Raw genomic sequence first — 22873 nt, 5'->3', positions numbered from 1 at the left:
GGCTATGCACTATCCCCAGTATCAGAGACAGTACACCAGTTGCTGGGGAACATGGGCAGGTGGGTGCTGTCGCACCCATGTCCTGCTTGTAGGTCCCTTGTCAACAGCTAGTTGGCCACTGTGTGAGTAGAGTTCTGGACTAGATGGACCCTTGTTCTGATCCAGCATCAGGGCTCTTCTGATGTCCTTTTATGTGAAGTTGGCAGCTAACTCGCGCCATCTAGGTAGCTTCATAGACTGCTGGGGTGGAGTCAGTGGTCATGGCACATGTTGGTACCAATGACATGGGGCAAGGTAGTCATGAGGTCTTAGTAGCCAAATTTAGGTTGCTAAGGAGAAGGCTGAAATCCACACACAAAAACACGCCCCAAGGTGTCATGACCTGCAATTCCCTTGCATACGCAGGGCCAGCTAGGCAGGTGAAGCTGAGGAGTCTCAAAGTGCTGATGGACAGAAAAGCGAGCCCCTGAGGAGGCTGAGTAAAGTCTAGGAAAGGAAGAAGTAGTAGCATCGGGACTTTCCCACAGTTTCCAGGCAGCGAGCGGCTGCAGAACCACCCAAATAGCTGTGGCTGAATTGGAATGGAATAAATAAATAAATAAAATGACCAGCGCTCAATGACTGAAACCCGCAGTTACTTCTGAGTCCTGAACTGCAAGGCTACGGCCTGGTTTTAAGAAATAACCTCTCTTTGTGGAATGTATTGGACTCTCTTCCCCTCAGTCTTACATTTTGGGAACTACAAAACACACACCCCCACTCTGGAAATGGGCTCTGTGGAGCATCATAGAAGCAGCCAGGAACCTGCAAGGAATGAGACTACTATGGCAAAGACTATAAATCACAATTGTGTGTGTGTGTGTGGGGGTGTTCTCCTTCTCTTTCGGTACAGGCAAGGGTCTCTGGCAACCCCAAAGAGCGCTTGACAGCCGGCCTTTTTGCACCCCTGGCCAAAACATTCAGTTTGGTGCCCAAATCTAGCTGAAAGTGCAAGATAAGTGCAAGACACATCATCTGAGTTCAAATCTCCCCTCCCACCCCAACAAAACGCACCATTTCAATTAAACAAGAAGGTTTTTTTTAATTATTATTTAACAAAGACATCATAAAACTGCAATCCAAGAAGTGTTTCTTTTTTAAAAAACAAAACAAAACAGGAAACAGTAGAATATGGTTACTAGCCAGAACTGTGCCTTAAGAAAAACAACAGAAGGGCACTTCATAACTTATTTTGTTACAGGAAATCTCTAACAAGAAGCCCAACATTATGGAGAAAGAAAGAAATTCGGGCCACTGCGTGCCCCCCACCCTCATTGGCTTAGGGCAGCCTTCCTCAACCTGGGGCGCTCCAGATGTGTTGGACTACAACTCCCAGAATGCCCCAGCCAGCTGGCTGGGGCATTCTGGGAGATGCAGTCCAACACATCTGGAGCGCCCCAGGTTGAGGAAGGCTGACTTAGGGGCACAGCAGAGGACCCTTGGCTCTGCTTTAGATAGATTTCACATATGCTACTTATAGTGCAATCCTATGCATGTCTCCTCAGGAGTAAGTCCCCTTGATTTCAATAGGACTTACTATCAAGTAATTGTGAATACAGGACTGTGCCTTCAAAGGGCTTTTGAGCTGTTTTGCCACTGTTGGTAGGTGTGTATAAAAGACCCACCCCTCCCAAATAAGATACGGAGTTTAAAATGAGTTTACACCAGGAGCTGAAATTAATCAACAATTGTACAGAAAAGTGGATTTACAATCAGAATTCCAAATCCCTGTGTGACCTCTAAATAAATGTGTTCTATTGGAAGCCCATTTCATCACGTTTTTTATAGAGCGGGAGAAATATCTATCTTTATATCGGCGCATAGGAAAGCCCTTGCCGTTTCACCAGCGGCAAAAACCTTCCCAGTTTCACCAGTGCTGAAAAGTCTTTGCCAATTTCAACTGCAGCCAAAAAAATAAAAAATAACTTTGCCATAACTTTAACTAGTGCTGGGAAAATGTTACCCTCCCATTCTTTTATCCTGTTACTATTGCTGATTGTAGTGGTTCAAGAAAGACGAGGGACAGGATTTTTGTGAGGATTTTATGTGGGGGGGGGGGGCTTCAAAAACGCCCTGCCTATTAATTATTTAAAGAAAGGAAGAAAACGCCGGCAAGGTGAAGTAGGATTCTGGTGAGATGGCCTCAGCATCTACTCGTGGTGGGACAGTCCAGTCCTCTTCTGCACTTGTAAGATTGGGAAATGGCAGAGAAAGACTCTGTGTGTCACTTGGCCAAGTCATGGAGCTCAGCCAAGTCATGGAGTCCTGCCCGGGACCACAGTTAGGGGGTCTTGCAATGAATGTGCAGCCGGGTTGGGGGTTCGGGCATTGTGCACCACGAAAAAGCGGATCTTGGCCCATGAATCCCAGAGGATTGAACCACAGAAGGAGCAAGACAGAAGGGATCAGAGCAACTTCCTGAAATGACCAAGGATGAAAAAATGACAGCTGTTGCGCAACTGAGCAAATGTGTTTTTTCTAATAAAAACAATGAGAATAATCCCTGGACCTTATTTGTTCTGAAGTTCAGACACCCGTAACGGCTTGCATTTTGGTAGGACAATTTGAAATGTAATAATAATAACAACAACCACACAATATCATTATTATTATTATTATTCCGGGATCATATTTGTTCTGAAGCTTAATGGCTTGTCTTTTGGAAGGGCAGTTAGAAATGTAATAAATAATAATAAATATGATATTATTATTCCTAATATAATATCAATGATTATTATATGGATTATTGTTATTATTGATGTTGTTATTTCTGGATCGTATTTGTTCTGAAGCTTAATCGTTCACATTGTGGACAGACAGAAAGATTATGATGATGATGATGACGACAATAATTCCTGGATCTGACTCTCAGACACCCTGAAACGGTTGCATTTTGGAAGGGCAGGTAACATCCCAACAGGAGCATGAAAGAATGACTGACCCTCATTCTCACCGCAAGTGCGTCAGGGCAGAGAGAGGGTCTCCAAGGCTATCTCCTCTCCTGCCCCAGTGGCTTCCAGAGAGAGAAGCCCTGAACATTTATCCAAGCCATTTTTGACTGATGCCCGCGTCCCACGAATCGCGTGGTCCAACGCCACATTCTGGCTTGACCACAGAGAGCTAAAATCAGTGCAAGGAACTTTGTACACCCTGAATCACAACAAATCACTGAATCTCTCTCTCTCTCACACACACACACACACACGTTCACTCCAATAACAGATATCCACAAAGGCCCATAAATGTTCTCACTGCCGTGGCCAAGAGTCTCTAAGCAAAGAAAGCTGTGGATGGATTCTCCTCTTTTCCTTTTCTAACCGGCACCACTGAGACGTTGGGAGAAAGGCGCGTTCATCAATTGCACCGTTCATCAGACCCAGAAAGAAAAGAACAATGAACCACGTCTCTCCAGCATGGTGTCATGCTTAGTCATGACACATGGCCACCACCAGTGCAAGCACAGAGGAAGCTCAAAGCCGCCATTTTGCCTGAGCCAAACCAAAGCGACCCCATTGAGGCCCTGAATGAACTGCAAGGAAGACAAGGAGGCGGCGTCCATCTCTTCTGTAGCCAGGAGGTGTCAGAGGAAGTCCCAGAGAAGTAGTGCATCGCTGATCAGAATTCCTGAGGTATCATCCAGTCCCAACCACCATTCACTTCTTATTTTGACACAAGCCTTTAATGAAGGAACTGCGGAGAATCCAATATGGAAGCAAAACGCATTTGAGAGGAGCCGTCAGCTCCAAACCATCTAGTCAGGGCTGGGGTGGGGGGGAAGCGGAATTACCCTGACAACCACCATCCGCCCATGGCTGCAATTTTTAGCACTTTCTTGCATCTCTTAAGTCAAATAGCATCTCTTCCAAACGTCCTGGCATTCAGAGGGGAAGAGATGCAAACCAGAAAATTATCAGCTGCAAAGACGGATCCATAAGACAGGTCGGTTCTTCCCGTCTTCCGTTTTAGATTCCCATGAGCTCTCCATCCGTCCATCTTCCTCTTCCCCAGGACCGCTCAGAGACTCTGGTAAACCTCTACCTTCTTCCCGCAGACCAAGTCCTCCTGGTGGATGGCGTCCCACATCACCAGCATCTCGTACGGCACAAATCGATGGACCAAGAGCAGCTCTTTGTAGTAACAGGCGTCGAAGGGATCCAGCCGGGAAGAGGGCAGCCTCACGCCTACCGTCCGGATGCCCATGTGGGAAGAGGGTGCGAGGCCTGCTCTCTGCAGGCACATCCCCAGGTAGACGTCGTCGATGGGGAACAGTTCGATGCCCAGGGATTCCTTGTAGATGGTGCGGGAGGTGTAGCCGGACATGACGAGGCCGCCCCCACCACAATATGGCGGGTAGGACTTGGAGGTGGTCACTTGCTCCGGCACGTAATATTTGCTCCACTTCTCCCGGATGGGTCCCACGTTGGTAATCAGCTGCCCGACAAAGAGATGCTCGTCCCCTCCTCCCGGGACGCTCAACAGGTAGTGGACGATGTTGTCCGTGTTGGCAAAGACGTCGTCGTCTCCGTTGAAGACGAAACGGACCCCCGGGCACCGGGCCTCCATCCAGGTGTGGAACAAGACCTGCTTGAGTGTCAGGTTGAAAAAGCTGTCCTGGAAATCCCACTGCAGTATGTCTCCGTACTCCTCCGACTCCAGCTTGAGGAGTTTGTTGAGCTTCCGGGCGTCCCGGGCGTTGGCCACCACGCCCGAGAGGAAGACCCGGCGGACCTGGACGCCCGCTAACGTCCGCTCTTGCCCCCACGTCTTGCGGATGATCTCGCGCCGTTCGTAGTTCCCGGGAGACGACTTGATGGCCAAGAGCAAGAAGACGTTGTAGGAGTTTTCCCGGCTGCCGCATTTCTCCGGGAGGTCCAGAAGCAAGGGGAACTCTTTGCAATGTTTATACCGCAAGAAGTCTTTGATGTGATCAGGCAGGTCGGCGAAGCCGGAGATGTTGGCCGCCGATTCGTTTACTCGGCACCGGGTGATGACTTTGCGGGCTTCGGTAGTAGTGTTCAGCGGGGTCAGACCAGCGGTTTCCCTTGCCTCATTCGAGACACCACTGTTTGGAAGATCATCGGTTTGGAGAAGAAACAGGAACCCCAGGAACCCCAACAGACTCAGGAAGGCAACTTCCAGCCGGTGGCACCAGCGCCATGGCATCTTAACCCTGAAAGAAAAGCGAAGGTTGAGTGCAGGAACAACACACCGCTGTGCTCCCATTGGCTCACAGACCCCCCTGCCCCAAGACCACCAGCTAGGTCAAAAATGCAGACCCACTGGCCGGTAGATGGATGCTAAAGAGGACGTGGTTAGCATTCACATCGCCTCACAACCAGAACCATGTCTGAGTTGTCGGAAGAAGTATATTATAAATTCAAAACATTATAAAAGTATCACAAAGTGTCCAGGTAAAACTTTTATTATTACTAACTACTCGTGTTCCTTGGCATTGGGAGGTATTTTTCTATCCCCGTAACATTTGCATTTCTGTCTTTGAGGTGGAAAATATTCCCCCAACGGAATCCCATGGTTTGATCCAACCGATTGACAGCCAGAGTATGTGAGCCAGCATCCCTGAACCAATTTGCTTTGGGAAATGCACGGGATGTTTGCCAGTGACAAACCTAGTTAGATCATTACAGGCAGAGCTCCTGAACTGCAAATGAGCCAGGAGGAGTGAGGTGCAGGATCCCACCCGTCGCTGATCTTTCCCTGTGGATCGGCGCCATTTAAAGAGCAATTGCAATGCACATCTGAAGCTGTGACGTTCATCCTAAGCATGGGACATGTGGTTCTACTGAGGATCAACAGGGCAACAGCTCTGATTGGTCTTTGGTGGCTGGTCACAATTGGGACATGATCCAGGAGATGCACACTTGCGTCAGAGAACACCGGACCCCTCATCCCCACCCACCCATATTCATACAAGGTGCACATGCACAACAAAGGACATCTATAAGGTCTATAAGATGCCTCCAACATCAGAGACAGTAAGCCTGCATGCCCCAGTTGCTGGGGAACATGGGTGGGAGGGTGCTGCAGCACCGTGTCCTGCTTGTGGGTCCCTGGTTGACAGCTGGTCGCTGGTAGTCCAGCATTCTGTGTGAACAGACTGTTGGACGAAATGGACCTTCAGTCTGATCCAGCATTAGGGCTCTTCTGATGTTCTTATGGTGGAGAGAGTTTCCTCTCAGGACAATTGCACAGCAAAATCCTTCGGTCTCTTCGCAGGATCCGCATGAAACAGGCTCACACAGAGACCGAGAGTTTGTCCGTGTATACGTTGCGCATCCAATAATCACAACAAGCCAACTTTTTGCTTCTTTCCTCCCAAAAAGTCCCCAAAACCAAGAAGCATCCAAGCCTGTATTATCAGCAACACATGATCAGATCACAGCAACATATACAACAGTGGAACCAGTGACCTAGGGAGGTTGTGGGCTCTCCCCACTGGAAGCCTTCAAGGGGTAGCTGGACAACCCTCTGTCAGGGATGCTTTAGGGTGGATTCCCGCATTGAGCAGGGGGTTGGACTGAATGTCCTTAGAGGCCCCTTCCAACTCTGCTATTCTATGATTCTACGATCCAGCTGCAACGAAAACGGCAAATGCCATCTTTGGCATACCCTATTTCTCGAATTCTAAGACACACTTTCCCCCCCACATAAACATCTCTAAAAATGGGGTGCATCTTAGAATCGTGGGTGTGTTTTAGGGTGTTTTTTTTCTGTTGGTGGTACTGAAATTAGTGTGCGTCTTACAATCGAAGAAATACGGTAATTGGGGAAAAATTGAAAATAGAACCGCAGCGACCATGTTGCCCTTATACAAATCTACGGTGTGACACCCCCTCCTGTTTGGAACACTGTGTACCTCAAAAAGGATCACCGCATTTAAAGGAGGACATTGTGGCATTGGAAAAAGGGCAGAAAAGGTTAACTAAGATTGATCCAGACCTGGAGCAACTCCCCTATAAGGAGAGGTCACAACGTCTGGGACCGTTTAGCTTGGGAAAGGGCTGAGCGAGGGGAGACATGATAGAGGTGTACAAAATGTCACTGGACAGAGAGAAAGTGGGCAAGGAGACATTTTTCTCCTTCTCTCCATAGGTAGGAGAAGGTACATTCAGCCGACAAATCATAACCAGGGCCAGGTAAAGTAAACGAGACAGTAAACGAGACAGCTTTCTTTTTATTTGAAAAGACATATCGCTAGGCCTGACCGTTACTTGGTCAAATTCTGTAGAAAAGGGAGGGGCTGATTTTTGCTCCCAAAATAATAATAATAATAATAATAATAATAATAATAATATATTTCTTACCTGCCTCTCTGATTGGATCGAGACAAGGAACTACAATAAGCATAACATACATAAACTACAGATAAAAACATGGCATGCACTGTTGAAAAACATCCTAAAAGCATCCTAAAAACATACTAAACCCCCAGCCCCACGCAGAGTGCTAATGAAGACGGGGACATCTCAGCAAACAGGAGATTCTAGGTGGTGTCAACTTCATAGCTGCGAGAGATCTCTCTCGCGCTCATGAATTCCTCGACTTACTTCGAGTGGAGGAAAGGATTTACGGAACGGTGTTTCCAGACAGCGCTTTCAACTTCATCCGGGATGGCCGGTGAAGGTTCCCATATTTCAACGACTTTGTGGGGTTGCACAAAGAGAGACTATTCTGCTCCGTGTGTGTAGGTGCGTGCCTGTGAGTTTTGTAGGCTGGCCCTGAGAAAAGATTTCTCATACCTCAGGTAAAAAATCCCGCTTGAGTAAACATCTCATTTACTTGGTGATAAGGATCCTTTTGTAACTAATCAAATAGCTGTGTTTGCTGTCGCGCAAGGAGGGGCAGAGAAATCCTGCCTGCCTGAAGGGTAAGGGGAACATGGGCAGGAGGGTGCACTTGTGTTCTGCTTGTGGGTTCCTGTTCAACAGCTGGTCAGCCACGGTGTGAGCTAAGTGCCTGCCCAGATGGGCCTGATCCAGCAACGCTCTTCTTGTCTGCATTTGTTTCTACGACTTGCAAAATGATGATTCGCAAGGTGGAGAATGACAAAAGGCAACGGAACCCCCAGGCGATGACCAAACCCATAAGCCGGAGGAGAGCGCAGAGACTAGGCCCCCACCTTGGCTGAACAACCAAGAAAAATCACAGAGGCAGATTAAAATGTCAAAAGCCTGTCAAAATAGAAAGGGTTTTGAAATGTTGCCCTGTCAGGAGCTGCCAAGTTCATCGCCCTTTACACAAAACCGAGAGGCGCCGGCAACGCTCCAACTCCAAATCGTCACACGATGGGTCAAACTCGACACAATGTCGAAACCTCAAAGGCAATCTGGCACCTCTGGATTGGGAATTTGCATCAGGAGGGCGGGCCAACGGGGGATTCCCGCCGTCCGTCCCCCACCCCGAAGCAAAGCCAGGCAGGCCTCCGATCACAAGGCACGTACAATCTAGAACAATTTGGGAAGACAGTGAGAGGGAATGATACCAACTTTACAGGGTGGACCGGGAAGGGTGTACTGGGGGCAGAGTTGCTCTCTATGGGAATGTCTACACCAGCCCTATATCCCGGGATCGTTCCTGTGCATCCAAATGCCACACTGGGGATCCCGGGAGCAGGCAAGGAGGATCCCTTCATTTTCCTGGGATAACCCTCAGGTGTAGAAAGGGCCTACGTTAAAAAGGGCATTGTTTCTAGCTAGACTAGAGCATCTAATGGGGAAGGCTCTTCCACAGAAGCACTTTGGGTGACACTGCAGGGCCCCAAAACTAATGTAGTGCTAGGAACGTGCTACCGTCCCCCAGACCAAAATGCTCAGAGTGACCCTGAGATGGAGAATGAAACGAGGAACGAGGAAGGGTTGTCATAATGGGTGACTTCACTCACATTGACTGGACAAATTCATATTCCAGTCATGCCAAAGAAGTTAAATTTCTCGAAGTCCTAAATGACTGTGCCCTGGAACAGCTGGTCATGGAACTGACCAGAGGGGAGGCAACCCTGGACGTAATCCTAGGTGCTGCTGCCCAGGACCTAATACAAGATGTAAATATTGTTGAACCAGTCGGTAACAGTGACCACAGGTTCAATATATGCTTAAGTGGGAAATTGCCTGCCATTTTTGAAGAGCACATCACTAATAAGATGAAGTCCAACAATAAAGAATTATTTAAATCTATCAGAAGCAGGAAGCCAGCTAGGGAAGCAGTTGGACTGTTGGAAGGCAATGGACTTCAGGCAGCACTAAAGGAGGACAAAGAAATTGCAGAGAAGCTGAATGAATATACAGTCAGGGGTGAACAGAGTGCTGGACTAGATGGACCCTTGGTCTGATCCAGCATCAGGGCTCTTTGGATGTTCTTACAAGGCCCAGTATCCACGATCCCACGATCATGGACTTTGCCGCAACACAACACGCTCTAGCCGGCATTGAAGCTTGTCGGTCTCAATACTGTCCCACACAGATCAACACACACACCAAACACATTCTGGGCAAGTCCATTCGCCCCAACCTAACTCTGATTCCCAGTTTTCCCTAGAGGGAGGAGACTGCCTTTCAATGAGCCGTCAATCAATCTAGTGACACTTCCCACCAGAAACAACAACTTCTTCCAGGAGAAATGGCAATGGGAATTTAAGGATTTGATGAAATGGACTCATTACTTACCCGTTCGGGGCTCCCTATGCCACCTCGAGTGTCCCACATGATGATCCTGCTCACAGCGGCCATAAATGTGGAGGGATTAAATTAACCCCCCCCTTCATTAAGATCGTTCAGTGGGGGTCCAAAAACTCTCAAAACATTTCTCCGTCCCTTTAAGGAAATTTTTATTGCAAGCCACAAAAAGAAGAGCCAACACTCAGAGAGAAACTCTAAGTGTGCAACTGACATCTGAAAAAACAGTTACAAGTGTTATTGACACTTCTTAGTGACCTAAATCTTGCATAAGACTTCTTATCTTTGTTACTCACATGGTCTCAAGGATGGGTGGGAGGGAACAGGATGTGTATATTGCCACACATGGTAGGGACACAGAGTACACGCAGACACACGCATAGGCATAGCTGGTGGGAACACAGGATATAAGCAAATTCCATTTAGGACATGGGGTCTAAGCCAGGTCCATGAGGGAGAAGATACAGGAAATAAGCATACAAATATCTAAATTAGCCATTATATTTGACATTGAGTCCCAAGTTATTCTTAGAATCATAGAATAGCAGAGTTGGAAGGGGCCTACAAGGCCATCGAGTCCAACCCCCTGCTCAATGCAGGAATACACCCGAAAGCATCCCGGACAGAGAGTTGTCCAGCTGCCTCTTGAAGGCCTCTAGTGTGGGAGAGCCCACAACCTCCCTAGGGAACTGATTCCATTGTATTATTTATTTATTTATTTATTTATTACATTTCTATACCGCCCAATAGCCGAAGCTCTCTGGGCGGTTCACAAAAATTAAAACCACAGTAAAACACAGTCGTACTGCTCTAACAGTCAGGAACTTACCCTTCTCAGTCTTAGCCAAATGTCAAGCTACACTTTTCGTACTTTGTCCCAGGCCCAAAACCCAAGATGGAAGGAGTCAGGTTAAGCCCATACCCCAAAATTCTTCCACAGTGGCGAAGAAGGTCCCCTTCTCCTGCCAGACCACCCTGGGCAAAGGTTGGTGGGCCGTGGGTTTGGGGGACGGACAGCTCCTGTTTGAGTTGGTTTTGTGAGCTGCGTTTCCACGGCCGGCACAGACGAAGTCCTCCCTCTTTGCAGACACCAAGGGGCAGAATTCATTAGAGCAGAGGATCAGGTCTAGCAAGGAAGACCGAAGCCGCTACATCGAGCAGGGGGTTGGACTTAACGGCCTAAGAGGCCCCTTCCAACTCTACCATTCTATGTTTCTATGGATCCATAAAACCGTGTTCCAGTAATATCCGTAATAACTGAGAACGCCAATTAAAAACATGCAAGCTAAAAAAAGTCATGACACACAAGGAAATAGGGATGGGGAAGGAAGAGGAAGGGGGAATTAAGCAGCACACATAGTTGTCGGAATTTGCGGCATTGTGGGGGAAAGGTCCATGGGTACGATGTGCCCTCTTTTCCGCCCTGAACCACTGTCGCCTTTCAGCCAAGCTTCTCTGTTGTCACCACAGGCAGAGTTACCCCAAGGGCTACTGCACGTTCCCTCATTTGCTTGCCTGAAGTCTCCAATTAAAGGAATCCTTTGCGGAGGTGAAAGGCCAACACGGGGTCCCAGGTGGACGGAGAGAGGCTGACTGAGAGGTAAACGATGCCCAGGATGGGGGCCGTGATCCCTACGCAACGGCTGAGGGGAGGAAAAGCCGGAGCATTTGGGGCTGGTCGCAACTGAACTTTGGTGGTCCATAGCTCCCACACGGGTCAGTTCCAGAACCAGGCTGATCAGGGGTCTGGAAACAAAGCCCTATGAAGAGAGACTGAAAGAACTGGGCATGTTTAGCCTGGAGAAGAGAAGATGGCGGGGAGACATGAGAGCACTCTTCATGTCCTTGAAAGGTTGTCACACAGAGGAGGTCCAGGATCTCTTCTCAATCCTCCCAGAGTGCAGGACACGGAATAACGGGCTCAAGTGACAGGAAGCCAGATTCCGGCTGGACATCAGGAAACACTTCCTGACTGTTAGAGCAGTACGACAATGGAATCAGTTGCCTGGTGAGGTTGTGGCCTCTCCCACACTAGAGGCCTTCAAGAGGCAGCTGGACAGCCATCTGTCAGGGATGCTTTAGGGTGGATTCCTGCCTTGAGCAGGGGGTTGGACTGGATGGCCTTGTGGGCCCCTTCCAACTCTGCTATTCTATGATTCTATGATATCAGGGCCCATTCATTCAGTGGAAAGGTAGAACCGGAGGGGATCTCAAGAGGTCCTCTAGTCCACCCCAGATGCTGATGCAACTAAATGGCTTTCTAACAGCTCTGGGGAAGGAATCTCCTGTTGCCTTTGCACAGCTTCCCTCAACCTCCTGCCTCCAGATGTGTTGGACTACAAAACCCATCGTTCCCTTTCAGTGTGGATTAAACAAATGAAAGCAAGTGGCAAAAGGCTCTATCAACGCCCCTCAGTCGCTCATGACAGCGAATTCAAGCAGAGGGACCGTCAATCCTCTGCATATGCAAAGCACTGACCAAAGGACTCAATAAGCCTCTGAACATGTCCAGAGTGCCTTTCCCTCACTGCCAAGTAGCCGCAGCACATCCTTAAGACCTAGGATTAATGTTAAGGGATGGTTTTATTTGGGCTGGTTGATTTTTTTAAAAAAAATAGTCTTAGTGACTTTGCCCCGGGGCAAAGCCTTAAATATATATAACTACGGATGAACTCATTTTCTAGTAGTTTATATTTATTTGGTTATGTGGGCTTGGCATGTTAGCTCAGGTATCTCAACGCCTGAGTATTTGGCTTCCCAGCTTCTACGTCAGAATTCAAACATCCTTTTCCATTTTGTTTTAGCGAGGGCTGGAATGATTGTTTCTCTTCCTCTCTCTGACGAGGTCGAAGCACACTTGGGACATCGTTATTATCTTGAATTTGGGAATTAAAATGTGGACTACGTATAGCCTATTACGTGATGGACCGGTAGGCATATCTGATTGCTAGTTTTGACCCTGCGATATTAGCCTTTATTTTGAAATGTTGTTCTGTTTTTGGAGATGCCTCATTTTCCTTCCACCTGTTCTGCTTTCACGGTTGAAAGCGGTTCAGGAGCGAACCGGTCTGTTGGTGTTTGAGGTGACTCACCCAAGAGGCTCCGGAACCCACTGCAGGCTTCGTTCAGCCTTCCAGCTGTCTCAGACGACAACGCCCAGCATTCCTGACCAATTGTTGGCAGAGGCTGATGGGAAGTCCAAAACAACTGTCCAGAATGCACCGGGAGGAAGGTTTGGGGCTTTCTCTTCTGCAATCCCGTTCACCGGACCGGTTTTACCGTTAGGCAGAGTTTGTCAGCTGCCATGGGTGCCAGATGCTACGGGTGTGTGTGTGTGTGTGTGTGTGTGTGCGCAGAAGATGGAGCCTTCCCTGCGCCATTGATGGGACGGGATGGGGGGTGAAGATGTCCCTTTTCGCCCCAGCAGTAAAATGCCTCCCCCCACCCAGTTGCAAACACACACACCCATCTCTCGCTGGGTTGCCCTGTGCATCACAAAAACAGCCACCAAAATCTCCCGGAGGCGGAGGAAGGAGAAAACCAACCCCTGAACTCCAAGCCGGCACATTCCCGGACCCACAGAGCTGGTTTCTTCAAAGCGTGACAAGGAAAGTGAGCAAGGAGAGAAAGAAAACTGGATGCACGCCGAGATCAGCAAGCCGCCGAAGATAACAAAACATCACAGGAGATCTGGTTTGGGCTGATCCCACAGGAAATGCGAAGGACCAGGGAGAGGTTGGGAGGGGCACAGCCTGGGGTGGGGAGATTGATCCCTGTTTAGCAATCAGAAGGCCCCAGATGGACCAAGAGTCTGAGCTGGTAGAAGGCAGCCTCCAGCAGAAATGAGCCCTTTATTCAGAACCATGAGGACTGGAAACTTAGCTTATTTGCAGAGGTTCGGCGACCAGTGTCCATGCTTGGCATACGGAAGGTTCCAGATTCATTAACTGAAACACTGTGACTCTGTGTAGGCCAGGAGGGCAGGGCTTCACAGCCCCTTTTCCATGTTCCATTTCCTCCGGACAGCAGTCATCTGATAACTTCCCAGACCTTGCACAGTTTAAGAGGTTCTGGACTGCTGGCACAGACAATATTGCGTTTGTTCTTGATTACTTTACTTCTCTCCTGACTTCCTTCCCCAAAAGGCCATTAACAATAAAACCCAGATTATAAACAGTATGTTCATCAAAACGTAACAAAAAGAATAAATAAATAAATTAAAAAGTCAATTTTTAAAAAGCTTGATTCGACATAAAGCAAGTGCCCATGGTTCTACACCCTTGACGACTGGAAACTTCTTTTACTTTTAGGGGAGAGATGGTAGCTGAGTCCCAGGTGCAATCCTCAGGTTCTCCGTCCAGGCCTGGGAAAGAGTCCTCCCTGCCAACTTCTAACTTCCGTTTTCTCAAGTTTGAGAATATTTTTAATCTCGCCAGGGGTTTGCCAGTGCTAACCGCCTAAGAGCTGGACGTCACACACGTTCCCCGAGATAGCAAGAGATCTCAAAAGTGTTTGGCTTCCAGCTACTGATACTGGAAGGGATTTGAAAGCGGAAAGTGGAGAGGAAGGGGAAATCAGGAGAAAAGAAGCCAGGGAGCCCTGGCTGGCAGCCAGAACGCACCCAGAGTGGGTTTTCTAGAAGGCACCTCAAAGAGATGGGAACTGGGGCAGCGGTTTTAATCACCAGAGATAACGTCCGGCGTACAGACCATCATGCCTTTCGCCCCCTTTTTTTCCTTTTCCTTTCTCCAGGCTGGCTACCTCGACGATACAGGAATTCAAACCCCTGTCTGGGTAAGTACTAGGAAGTACTAGGAAGGAATCCCGCTCGAAACCCCGGAGTAGTCCGTGTCAACAATACTGACCTTGACAGACCAGGGTCTGACTCTGTACAAGTAGCAAAACGGACAAAATGTAAATCTGGATCGACCAGGAGATCTCTGGGGAGTTTGCAGTAGATCCCAGCTAAGGGTTTCTGTTTAACAAGCGCCAGAACAAAGTGATTTTTCTCGCAACTAATTACGCTGCCGGAAATTAAGACAAATGGCTGCAACCGGAGCAGACCTTTGTGCAAAGGACAGAGAGCTCTGTTCTGACTGAGTGCCGGAAACACACTCCTAGGTATAAGCTCAGCGTGTGCTCAGAGACACCCTGTACTTTGATCCCGACACAGACATCTTTTCTCTGTGTTGCTGGCTTTCGGCATTCTAATAAAAAATAAAGTAGATGGACCATTCCTTTATAGTTGAGAAATGCCCATTGGGCGCACTGCCATTTTGAAGCCAAGCCAAGGCAAACCAACTTCATCAAAAGTTGGAGGAAAAGAAAACACCTTTCCTTGATGGAGCAGAACAATGTAGATCCATCTAAGTCCCACCATCCCGTTCCCAACAGTGGACAGTCAAGGGGACACCCCCAAGCAAAAAAAACCCCAACAGCCCTTTCTCATTTTTGCTCCCTGCCCCTGCAGACAAACACACAAATGATGGCTGCCTATAACCATGGAGACTACATTTAGCAATCCTGGCTCGTAATGTCTGATAGGGCAGTCTGTATGGAATTAGCCATTTTTGCCGTTGCACAACAAATAGGGAGGAGGAAGTTCCGGATTTTACCAATCTTCCCCAGCCAGAGAGCAGCTCTAATGGGAATTAACAAAAATGCTTATAACTCCATCATTTTTAAAGATAAAGACATGAAACTTGGCATGATAGTAGCTCTTAGGAAGGGCTTTAGTCATAACAAATTTGAAACAGATCCGTTCATCTATTGATTTTTTAGGAATTTTTTAATAATTGAGGTTTTTAAATTATTATTTTTAAAATCGACATTTTTAAAGATAAAGAGATGAAACTTCACACCATGATAGGTTTTAGGAAAGGCTTTAGTCATACCAAATTTGAAACAGATCTGGAAGGGTTTCTGTTTAACAAGCGCCAGAACGGGGGGAGGAGCCAGCATGCCAATGGAGCAATAAGGGGAAAAAATAACTGCCGATTGACCGGTAGGTTTTTAAGCCTTATCATCTAATTATTTGGGCTGGAAATAGTGAAGAACGGTGAAGATTGAATGGGAAACTTTGAGCTACAGAATGGGAGTTAAAAGATTAAAGTATTTTGCTGCTTAATGAGTGTATTTAAAGTGGAAGGAAGGTGGCTAGTGGAGAAGTAGCCCCTCCTTGAACTGTTAAGAGCGGCTGCATAAGAAATCTCCCAGACGGAGAGCTTATCTTGAAAGGAATTTTAATTGCAGAGCCATCGTCAGGAGAGATTGATTGATAGCCACCTTTTCAGTAGAAAGTAATAAATCTTGTTAAGCACGGCAGTAAAACCCTTCTGAGCTCGCTGTCTGTTGGACTTAAAAGTGAAACTAACTAACACCAGCAGTATTTGCAAGCCTATGCCACCCAAAAAAACTGCCCCGGTGGTGAAGCCACGGTGGGTTCAACACGCGTCCAACAATACCATTAAAAGACTTCAAAGAGTTGTTGATTCAGAGCCGGAGACGGAAGAAAAACAAGAAGAATCTACAATAACAACAAAGGAGTTGAAGATGGCTGCCGGAGCTGGCGCAGAGCCAGCAGGGCAAGAGGAAATGGTGGATCAAATTTCAGCTATGTTGAAAAGTCTTAAAGCTGAGCTTTTTATGAAAATTGAAACGGAAATTGACAAAAATAATAAGAGGGTGGATAAGCTGGCTGCAGAAATGGCTATAAGAGATAATCAATTAGGCTTTTTGAAGACAGAGGTTGATCAAGTGAAAAGAAATTAAGAAGACTCAAAATGATCAAGAGGCGAAATTTAAAGATCAAGATAAGAGACTGATTGCTATAGAAGATAACGCATGAAGAGTAAACCTGCGCGTTCGTAATATGGTGGAGAAGAAAGGGGAGGACCTTAGGAAGAATATTCTAAGCTGGTTCAAAGAACTAGTCCCAACCCTGCAATTAGTTGAAGAAGATGTGGAGCGTGCTCACAGGGTAGGGGGTTTCAGAAGTGGTACACCCCCCAGAGATGTTTTGGTGACATTTTTAAGCTATTACAAGAAAGAGCAATTGATGAAGGAATTAAGAGCATTGGGTGAGCTGAAGTTCCAAGGAGCAACAGTGCAGGTCTTTAATGATCTGTGCCAACAGACTTTGGAATGGAGACGCAGTGTCAAGGTCATAACGGAGGAATTGAAAAAGAAGAGAATTCTTTATGCATGGGGATATCCGATTTTTCTGCGTTTCTCATACAACGGGGAAAATCACAGGGTTTTCTCCACCCAGCAAGGCATGGAGCTTCTTGAGAGCTTAGGTTTGGGTCCTCAAAGAGATGCTGGTGGCGGTGCAAAAAGCGATGATGAAGAAGAAAGAGGAGCAGTTGGGGGGGTGTAGATGGTTAATATAGCGATGATAAGAAATATATTAATTAGTTCCTGCTGGCTCTGGGTTCCTGGCTTCTTTCCCCCCCCCAAAGGGTAAAAAAAAAAATGGCGGAAGTATTAGACTTCCGGGTATATATTGGGGGGGAAAGTGATGGGAGGGAAGGGGGAAGTGGGGTGGGAGGGAAGGGTATGTTTGAGGTGTTGTATGTATATGTGTGTATGTTATGTTTTCAACACGATCGGGATCGAATAGAAGATCAGAGAGCTGAATATGGATAAGAAGTTAAGAATCTCAACGCTCAATGTCAAAGGTCTGGGGGCAGTCGTAAAAAGGAGAAGGATTGAACAATTGTTAAATAAGGATGGTTCTGACATGATATTTCTGCAAGAGACTCATCAAATTAATGAGAAAAAGAACGTTATTCGATTGAGATGGCCAGTCTATTATGAAGTATCGTTGGGGACGTCAAAAAAAAAAGGGAGTGGCCATTTTGATTTCAAAAAGAACTGGGTTTATGATGGAGGATATTAAAAAAGATGAGAATGGGAGATATCTCATGATTAAAGGTAAACTGGAGGGGGGGAAATATACTTTGATTAATATGTATGCACCAAACAATAAACAAAAATTTTTATGAGGAGGTATTAAGAGAGATGGAAGAATTCAAGGAGGGGTATGTAATTATGGCTATATTAACCAAATTCCCTCGGAGGAGGCACTCGGAGGAGGTCCTCTTAAAATACACTTAGATGAAGTTCAAACGGCAGCAAGATTTTTAGCAGATCAAAAAAGGGCGGCAAAAGTGGCCAGCCAGTCATGAGAACTGTCAGTCCGCCATCCAACTATTGAAAGCCCAGCTTAAGATGCACAGAGGAGGAGGAGCAGAAGTGAGGGTGGAGGAAGGCAAGGAACCTCCAGCCCAGCCTCAATTACACAGCGAGGAGAATGGTCCCATTGAGGCCACTCTCGACCCTTTCAACCCACAGTGGCGGGAATCACAAACACGAGAGGTTCAACCACCAGTGGCAGAAAAAAAAAAACCATAGACAGACGCGGAGGATCAACCCAACGTGAAGAGGTCAACAAAACAGTGAGGGGTTCACCCTTTCAAGCAAAGGCCACAGCAGATCACGTGGACCCCATAAACACTTATTCCTGGGTTAGCAAGGATTTGCCAAGCTGCCCCAGTGTTGATGGAATTGATTTGACTAAACTATGATTCTATAGGTCTGCTTTAGGGTGGATTCCTGCATTGAGCAGGGGGTTGGACTGGATGGCCTTAGAGGCCCCTTCCACCTCTACTATTATAGGATTCTATGACTCGCAAGGGGCAGCTGTGTCACCCCTGTGGTTCTGTACATTTAGAGTCAGGAATAAGCACGCTGAACTTACAAAATGTTGGGCCAGAGGCACGGACGAGAAACATAATAAAACTCTCCCATCCCGGGCACAGTTTGCAAGGATTGTCTGTGTTAGAATCTCAGGCCCCTCAAGAAAGTGCAGAAGCATACTTGTCAAGGAAAAGGCGTTGGGTATTTTGTCTGGTGTGGTTCTTTTAACGACAGGCCAAAGAAATGTTAAGAGTTCATGGATAAAACCTATGCAGGGCTTCCTACCCAGACCCAGGTTCGCATTGGGACATATTGGTCTTGCAGCATTAACACGGAGAGGTTCTCTTGATGCTTTACCGCAAATAGTTGTAAAGTCCGGACAAACCCCCCCACCTCTCTAGCAAACAATGACCAGTTCTTTCCTAACAGAAACAGGAGGAACAAGAATCAGAGCAGTTGTGATGTGGATTCTTGTTGATAACAACAGCTCTGGTCATTGTTTACCGGAGACGCTTTGTCCAGAGCAGATGGCCAGGGCACCTTCTCTCCATTCTGGTTAATGCTGCACTATATTTGGCCTCAGCAAAAATATGGGGAAACGCACCAAAAGTTATAGGATCCCAATCACCTTCAGGGCACATCTGTGTGTCTAGATCTGTCCCGTTGACTGCTTCTGTAATGGGTTTTTTATTTATTAGTTTATATTGTTTGCATATTGGCTTTCATATTTTATGTATTCCTTCTGTAAAACGCTTAGAAATCTTATAATATCAAGCCGCGTAGAAGTATTATTTCATTATTTATTACATTTCTATATCACCCCATAGCTAAAGCTCTCTGGGCGGTTTACAAAAGATAAAAGTGATATAGATAGATAGATAGATAGATAGATAGATAGATAGATAGATAGACCAATAGTTAAGAAGAACCATTCCCACACGTAGTCGGAATTTCAATATGTGCAAGTTTCATAGGAGGGGAGACACATCTTTAAGGAACGCAGCCTTATAATGAAGAAGGAAATACAGACTGATCCAAAATTAGTCCCGTTCGCAATTTTCAGCGGTCAAAACACTCCAATTCCAGGAAGTAGTTACTGGGGGCGTTTTGTAGCAACTGTTGATTAATTGTGAAACACTGGAAGGATCCCAAGTTCGAGAAAAGCAGGTTATAACAATATATGGATAATTATATTCGCAGAAAAAATGACTAGACAAGTTTGAGCACAAAGGAATGAGATGCATTTCCTGAAACATGATATATGCCTTTATGGGCATTTAAAAAAAAAAACAGGCTGAGAGGAAAAACCCAAGATAGGTTTTGGTAAGGCAATTGAACACTAAATTCCCTTGGGATGAAATCTTACGCATGTTTAAACAGAACAAAAATTCCTACAACTTCCAGCACTCCTCAGCCAATAATATTTTTATTATAGATTTCACGGCATGAGATGCAACCCTTGTGATGAACATGGTCAATTATTGTTGTCATTGTTATGAAACTGGGCTTTTTTTGGTTGGAAAATTTCTTGTATATTGTTATAACACATTAAAATGCTTTTCTAACCAGTATCTGGTTAGAAAAAGCAGCCCTGGCATAGGGAAAGGAAAGGAACCTCTCGTGCAAGCACTGAGTCATTACTGACTCTAGGAGGGACGCCAGCTTTTGCTGACGTTTCCTTGGCAGGCCTTATAGCGGGGTGGTTTGCCGTTGCCTTCCCCGGCCGTTATTACCTTTCCCCCAGCTAACTGGGTACTCATTTTACCGACCTCAGGAGGATGGAAGGCTGAGTCAACCCGAGCCGGCTGCCTGAAACCAGCTTCCGCTGGGATCGAACTCAGGCCATGGGGAGAGTTGGCATAACTTTACCCCAAAGAAGAATTTTTTCCTTTGCTTTCACAGTCAAAGCAGACAATGGTGGGATTTTTTTCTTTTCTTTCCCTTTTCTTTTCAATGGCTGCCTCCTTTTCCGCTCACAGCCCTCCGTCCCCGTCTGCCAACGGCCAAGGGGACGGAAAATACTCCAGTGTTGTTTCAGTTGCAGTAAAGTTATAGGAAAACATGACCAGACCCACTGTAAGTTTAAGCAGGCTATTAAATAAATATGGTTTTGAAAAGAAGCTCATACGGTATTAAACAAACAGCATTTTAAAAGGAAACGGCGGGAGACAGTTTTGTAATATGCTTCGGGTGACTGTTAAAGATACAGGAGCCCTGTCCTCCTTTCCATAGGGTCACCCTAAATATGCTTCACGCCAGAAGTTACAGCGACCGTGTCATCCAGACTGGGGAGAGAAATACACACCCGCACCCACACCCCACTTCTGAAATATGAACGTTGCACAGCTTTACACTGGAACAAGTGTGTAAGGAACAGAGCTGCACTTTTCAGTCAGAGGTATCGATCTGCTAAGACCGAGGTCGGGACAACGGTGACTCTGGCGTCGTAGACGGCCCGCGAGTTAATTTTGCATCTGGCTAGAGCATCTGGCCAGATGTAGAGAGCTCCTGCGATCGGTCCGCGGGCATAAACTGCCCTCAGTCCTTCCCTGGCAACCAGGAAGGAAAGAAGAGGAAATGGGGTGGCAAAGAAGAGGGAAAGGATGAGTGACCCACTTTTAGCCCTGTCTCCACCCACCGTGCCCCACAGCTCCCAGCGGATTTCCCACGAAAAAAGGGGGGAAGACAAACCGCCCCGAAACTAAAAGAGCCCCAAGCTCTCCCTGGGGATGTGCTCACCTGCACGGCACCGTCCCACCTTCCCTCTTCATCTTCTCAACAACAAATAAGAGTGGATGACCTTTGCTGTTTGAGATTTCCCTGGCTTTTGTTTGTTTTGAGGCCAAATATTTGCAGAAGGTGAGCTTTTCAGGACAAAGGAGGGGGCTGGCTCCTGCGTGCCTTGTCAGTAGGGGTGTGCACGGACCCCCCGCTCCGCTTCACTTGCAGATCCGCCATTTTTCGGATCGGGCCGCTCCGCCCCGCCCCCGCTCCGCCCACTTCCGCTCCGCTCCGCCCGGAGCTCCGGATCCGGATCCGGAGCTCCGTTTCCCCCCCCCCATAGGCTTGCATTGAAAGCTAAAAAATTATACAACTTTTTTTCTGTTCAAGTTAGAAACCTCATGTTTGGCACCATGACACCTCATGGGGATATACACACGCACGCCAAGTTTCAAAGCAATCCCATCATCCCCTGATTTTTGGCGAATTTTTGAAAATCGGGCACCCCACACACAACATCCCTGCGAGGTGTGTTAAAAAACACGGGGAAAAGCCCGTTCAGATGAAGAAAGAGAAGTTTCCCAGAATCCCAAGTTACCTGTTTTGCCTATGCCCTCCTCCAACTTTGGGATCATCATGACCGGGAGCTGACTCTGCCCCTCAGCCCTTTGAAAAAGGTATTTTTCCCGCCGATTTTTTAAAAAATTCTAGCCCGCGACCCGTACGATGCAGAAAGTTGAGAGTGGTCTCAAAATGACCCCCATCCACGACTCTCTGTGCACAAGAATTTTCAGAATGATAGCTTAAACCCCCCCCCAGTTATCCCCGATTCTTTCCCTCAATGCAATCCTATGGGCGAAAAGCCGAAAACGCAGTTTGAGCCGCGCGGTTGACCCGATTTTCACAAAAATATAGCCCGTGACCCGTACGATGCAGAGAGGTGAGAGTGGTCTCAAAATGACCCCCATCCACGACTCTCTGTGCACAAGAATTTCCAGAATGATAGCTTCAAAAACAACGTAGTTATGCGCGATTATTTGCCGCAATGCAATCCTATGGCGAAATGTTTTCAAGATGGCGACCGGAGCGCTCCGCCTGAACTCGGAGCTCCGAAAAATGGCCGCTTCTCTTCGCCTTGCTTCTAGGGGGTCCGCGGTCCGCTCCTACTCCGCCTCTGGGTAAGGCGGAGCAGGCCAATCCGCTACTGCTTCTACGCTCCTAATCGGAGCGGAGCACATCCCTACTTGTCAGCTCCCTTGGGTGGGAGAGGCCTTCACCAGCTTTCCCCAACCAGGTGCCCTCCAGATGTTTTAGAGGACTTCAGCTCCTAGCTGAGGCTGAGTTGAAGTCCGAAACACCGGCAGACTGTATCCCTGCAGTCCACGTGGGGTAACAGAGCCACGGCTCAGAGGCCACGCGGGGACTTTACTGGTGGGACGCTCATCTGTTGACATGGATCTGCCTGGATTTTGGGCCTCTCTTTGGTGGCTTTGCTAGGACCATGAGACCTGCACTTCCAAATAGACCATGGGTGATTTGGAGGACATCGAAACAGGGGCTTACTTTTTTGTAAGGAGTTAATCAATCCTCTGATCAACCTCTCACTCGCAAGGTCTTCTGAACACTAGGAGGCTGTTTTCCCCTTTCTGACCCGTATCAGGTAAATCCTTGCAAAAAAAGCAAAGCGGCTATGAGCTAAAATTGCGTCCAATTCAATGTAATTT

The 22873-nt window shown here is 47.2% G+C and overlaps 1 protein-coding gene across 1 annotated transcript; it reads right to left on the bottom strand.

Moving 5' to 3' along the window:
- Window positions 1-1061: 1061 nt before the first annotated feature.
- B3GNT3 (UDP-GlcNAc:betaGal beta-1,3-N-acetylglucosaminyltransferase 3) lies at window positions 1062-21199 on the bottom strand. The gene is made up of 2 exons (XM_063147050.1): window positions 21168-21199; window positions 1062-5209 (listed from the first exon to the last, which is right to left on the bottom strand). The coding sequence occupies exons 1-2, from the start codon at window positions 21197-21199 to the stop codon at window positions 4054-4056; spliced, it is 1188 nt and encodes a 395-aa protein (XP_063003120.1). The 3' UTR covers window positions 1062-4053.
- Window positions 21200-22873: the final 1674 nt, after the last annotated feature.

This window comes from Elgaria multicarinata, chromosome 23, assembly GCF_023053635.1.
Source record: "Elgaria multicarinata webbii isolate HBS135686 ecotype San Diego chromosome 23, rElgMul1.1.pri, whole genome shotgun sequence".
NCBI classification, from domain to species: domain Eukaryota; kingdom Metazoa; phylum Chordata; class Lepidosauria; order Squamata; family Anguidae; genus Elgaria; species Elgaria multicarinata.
This window is presented reverse-complemented; position numbering and strand designations above follow the sequence as displayed.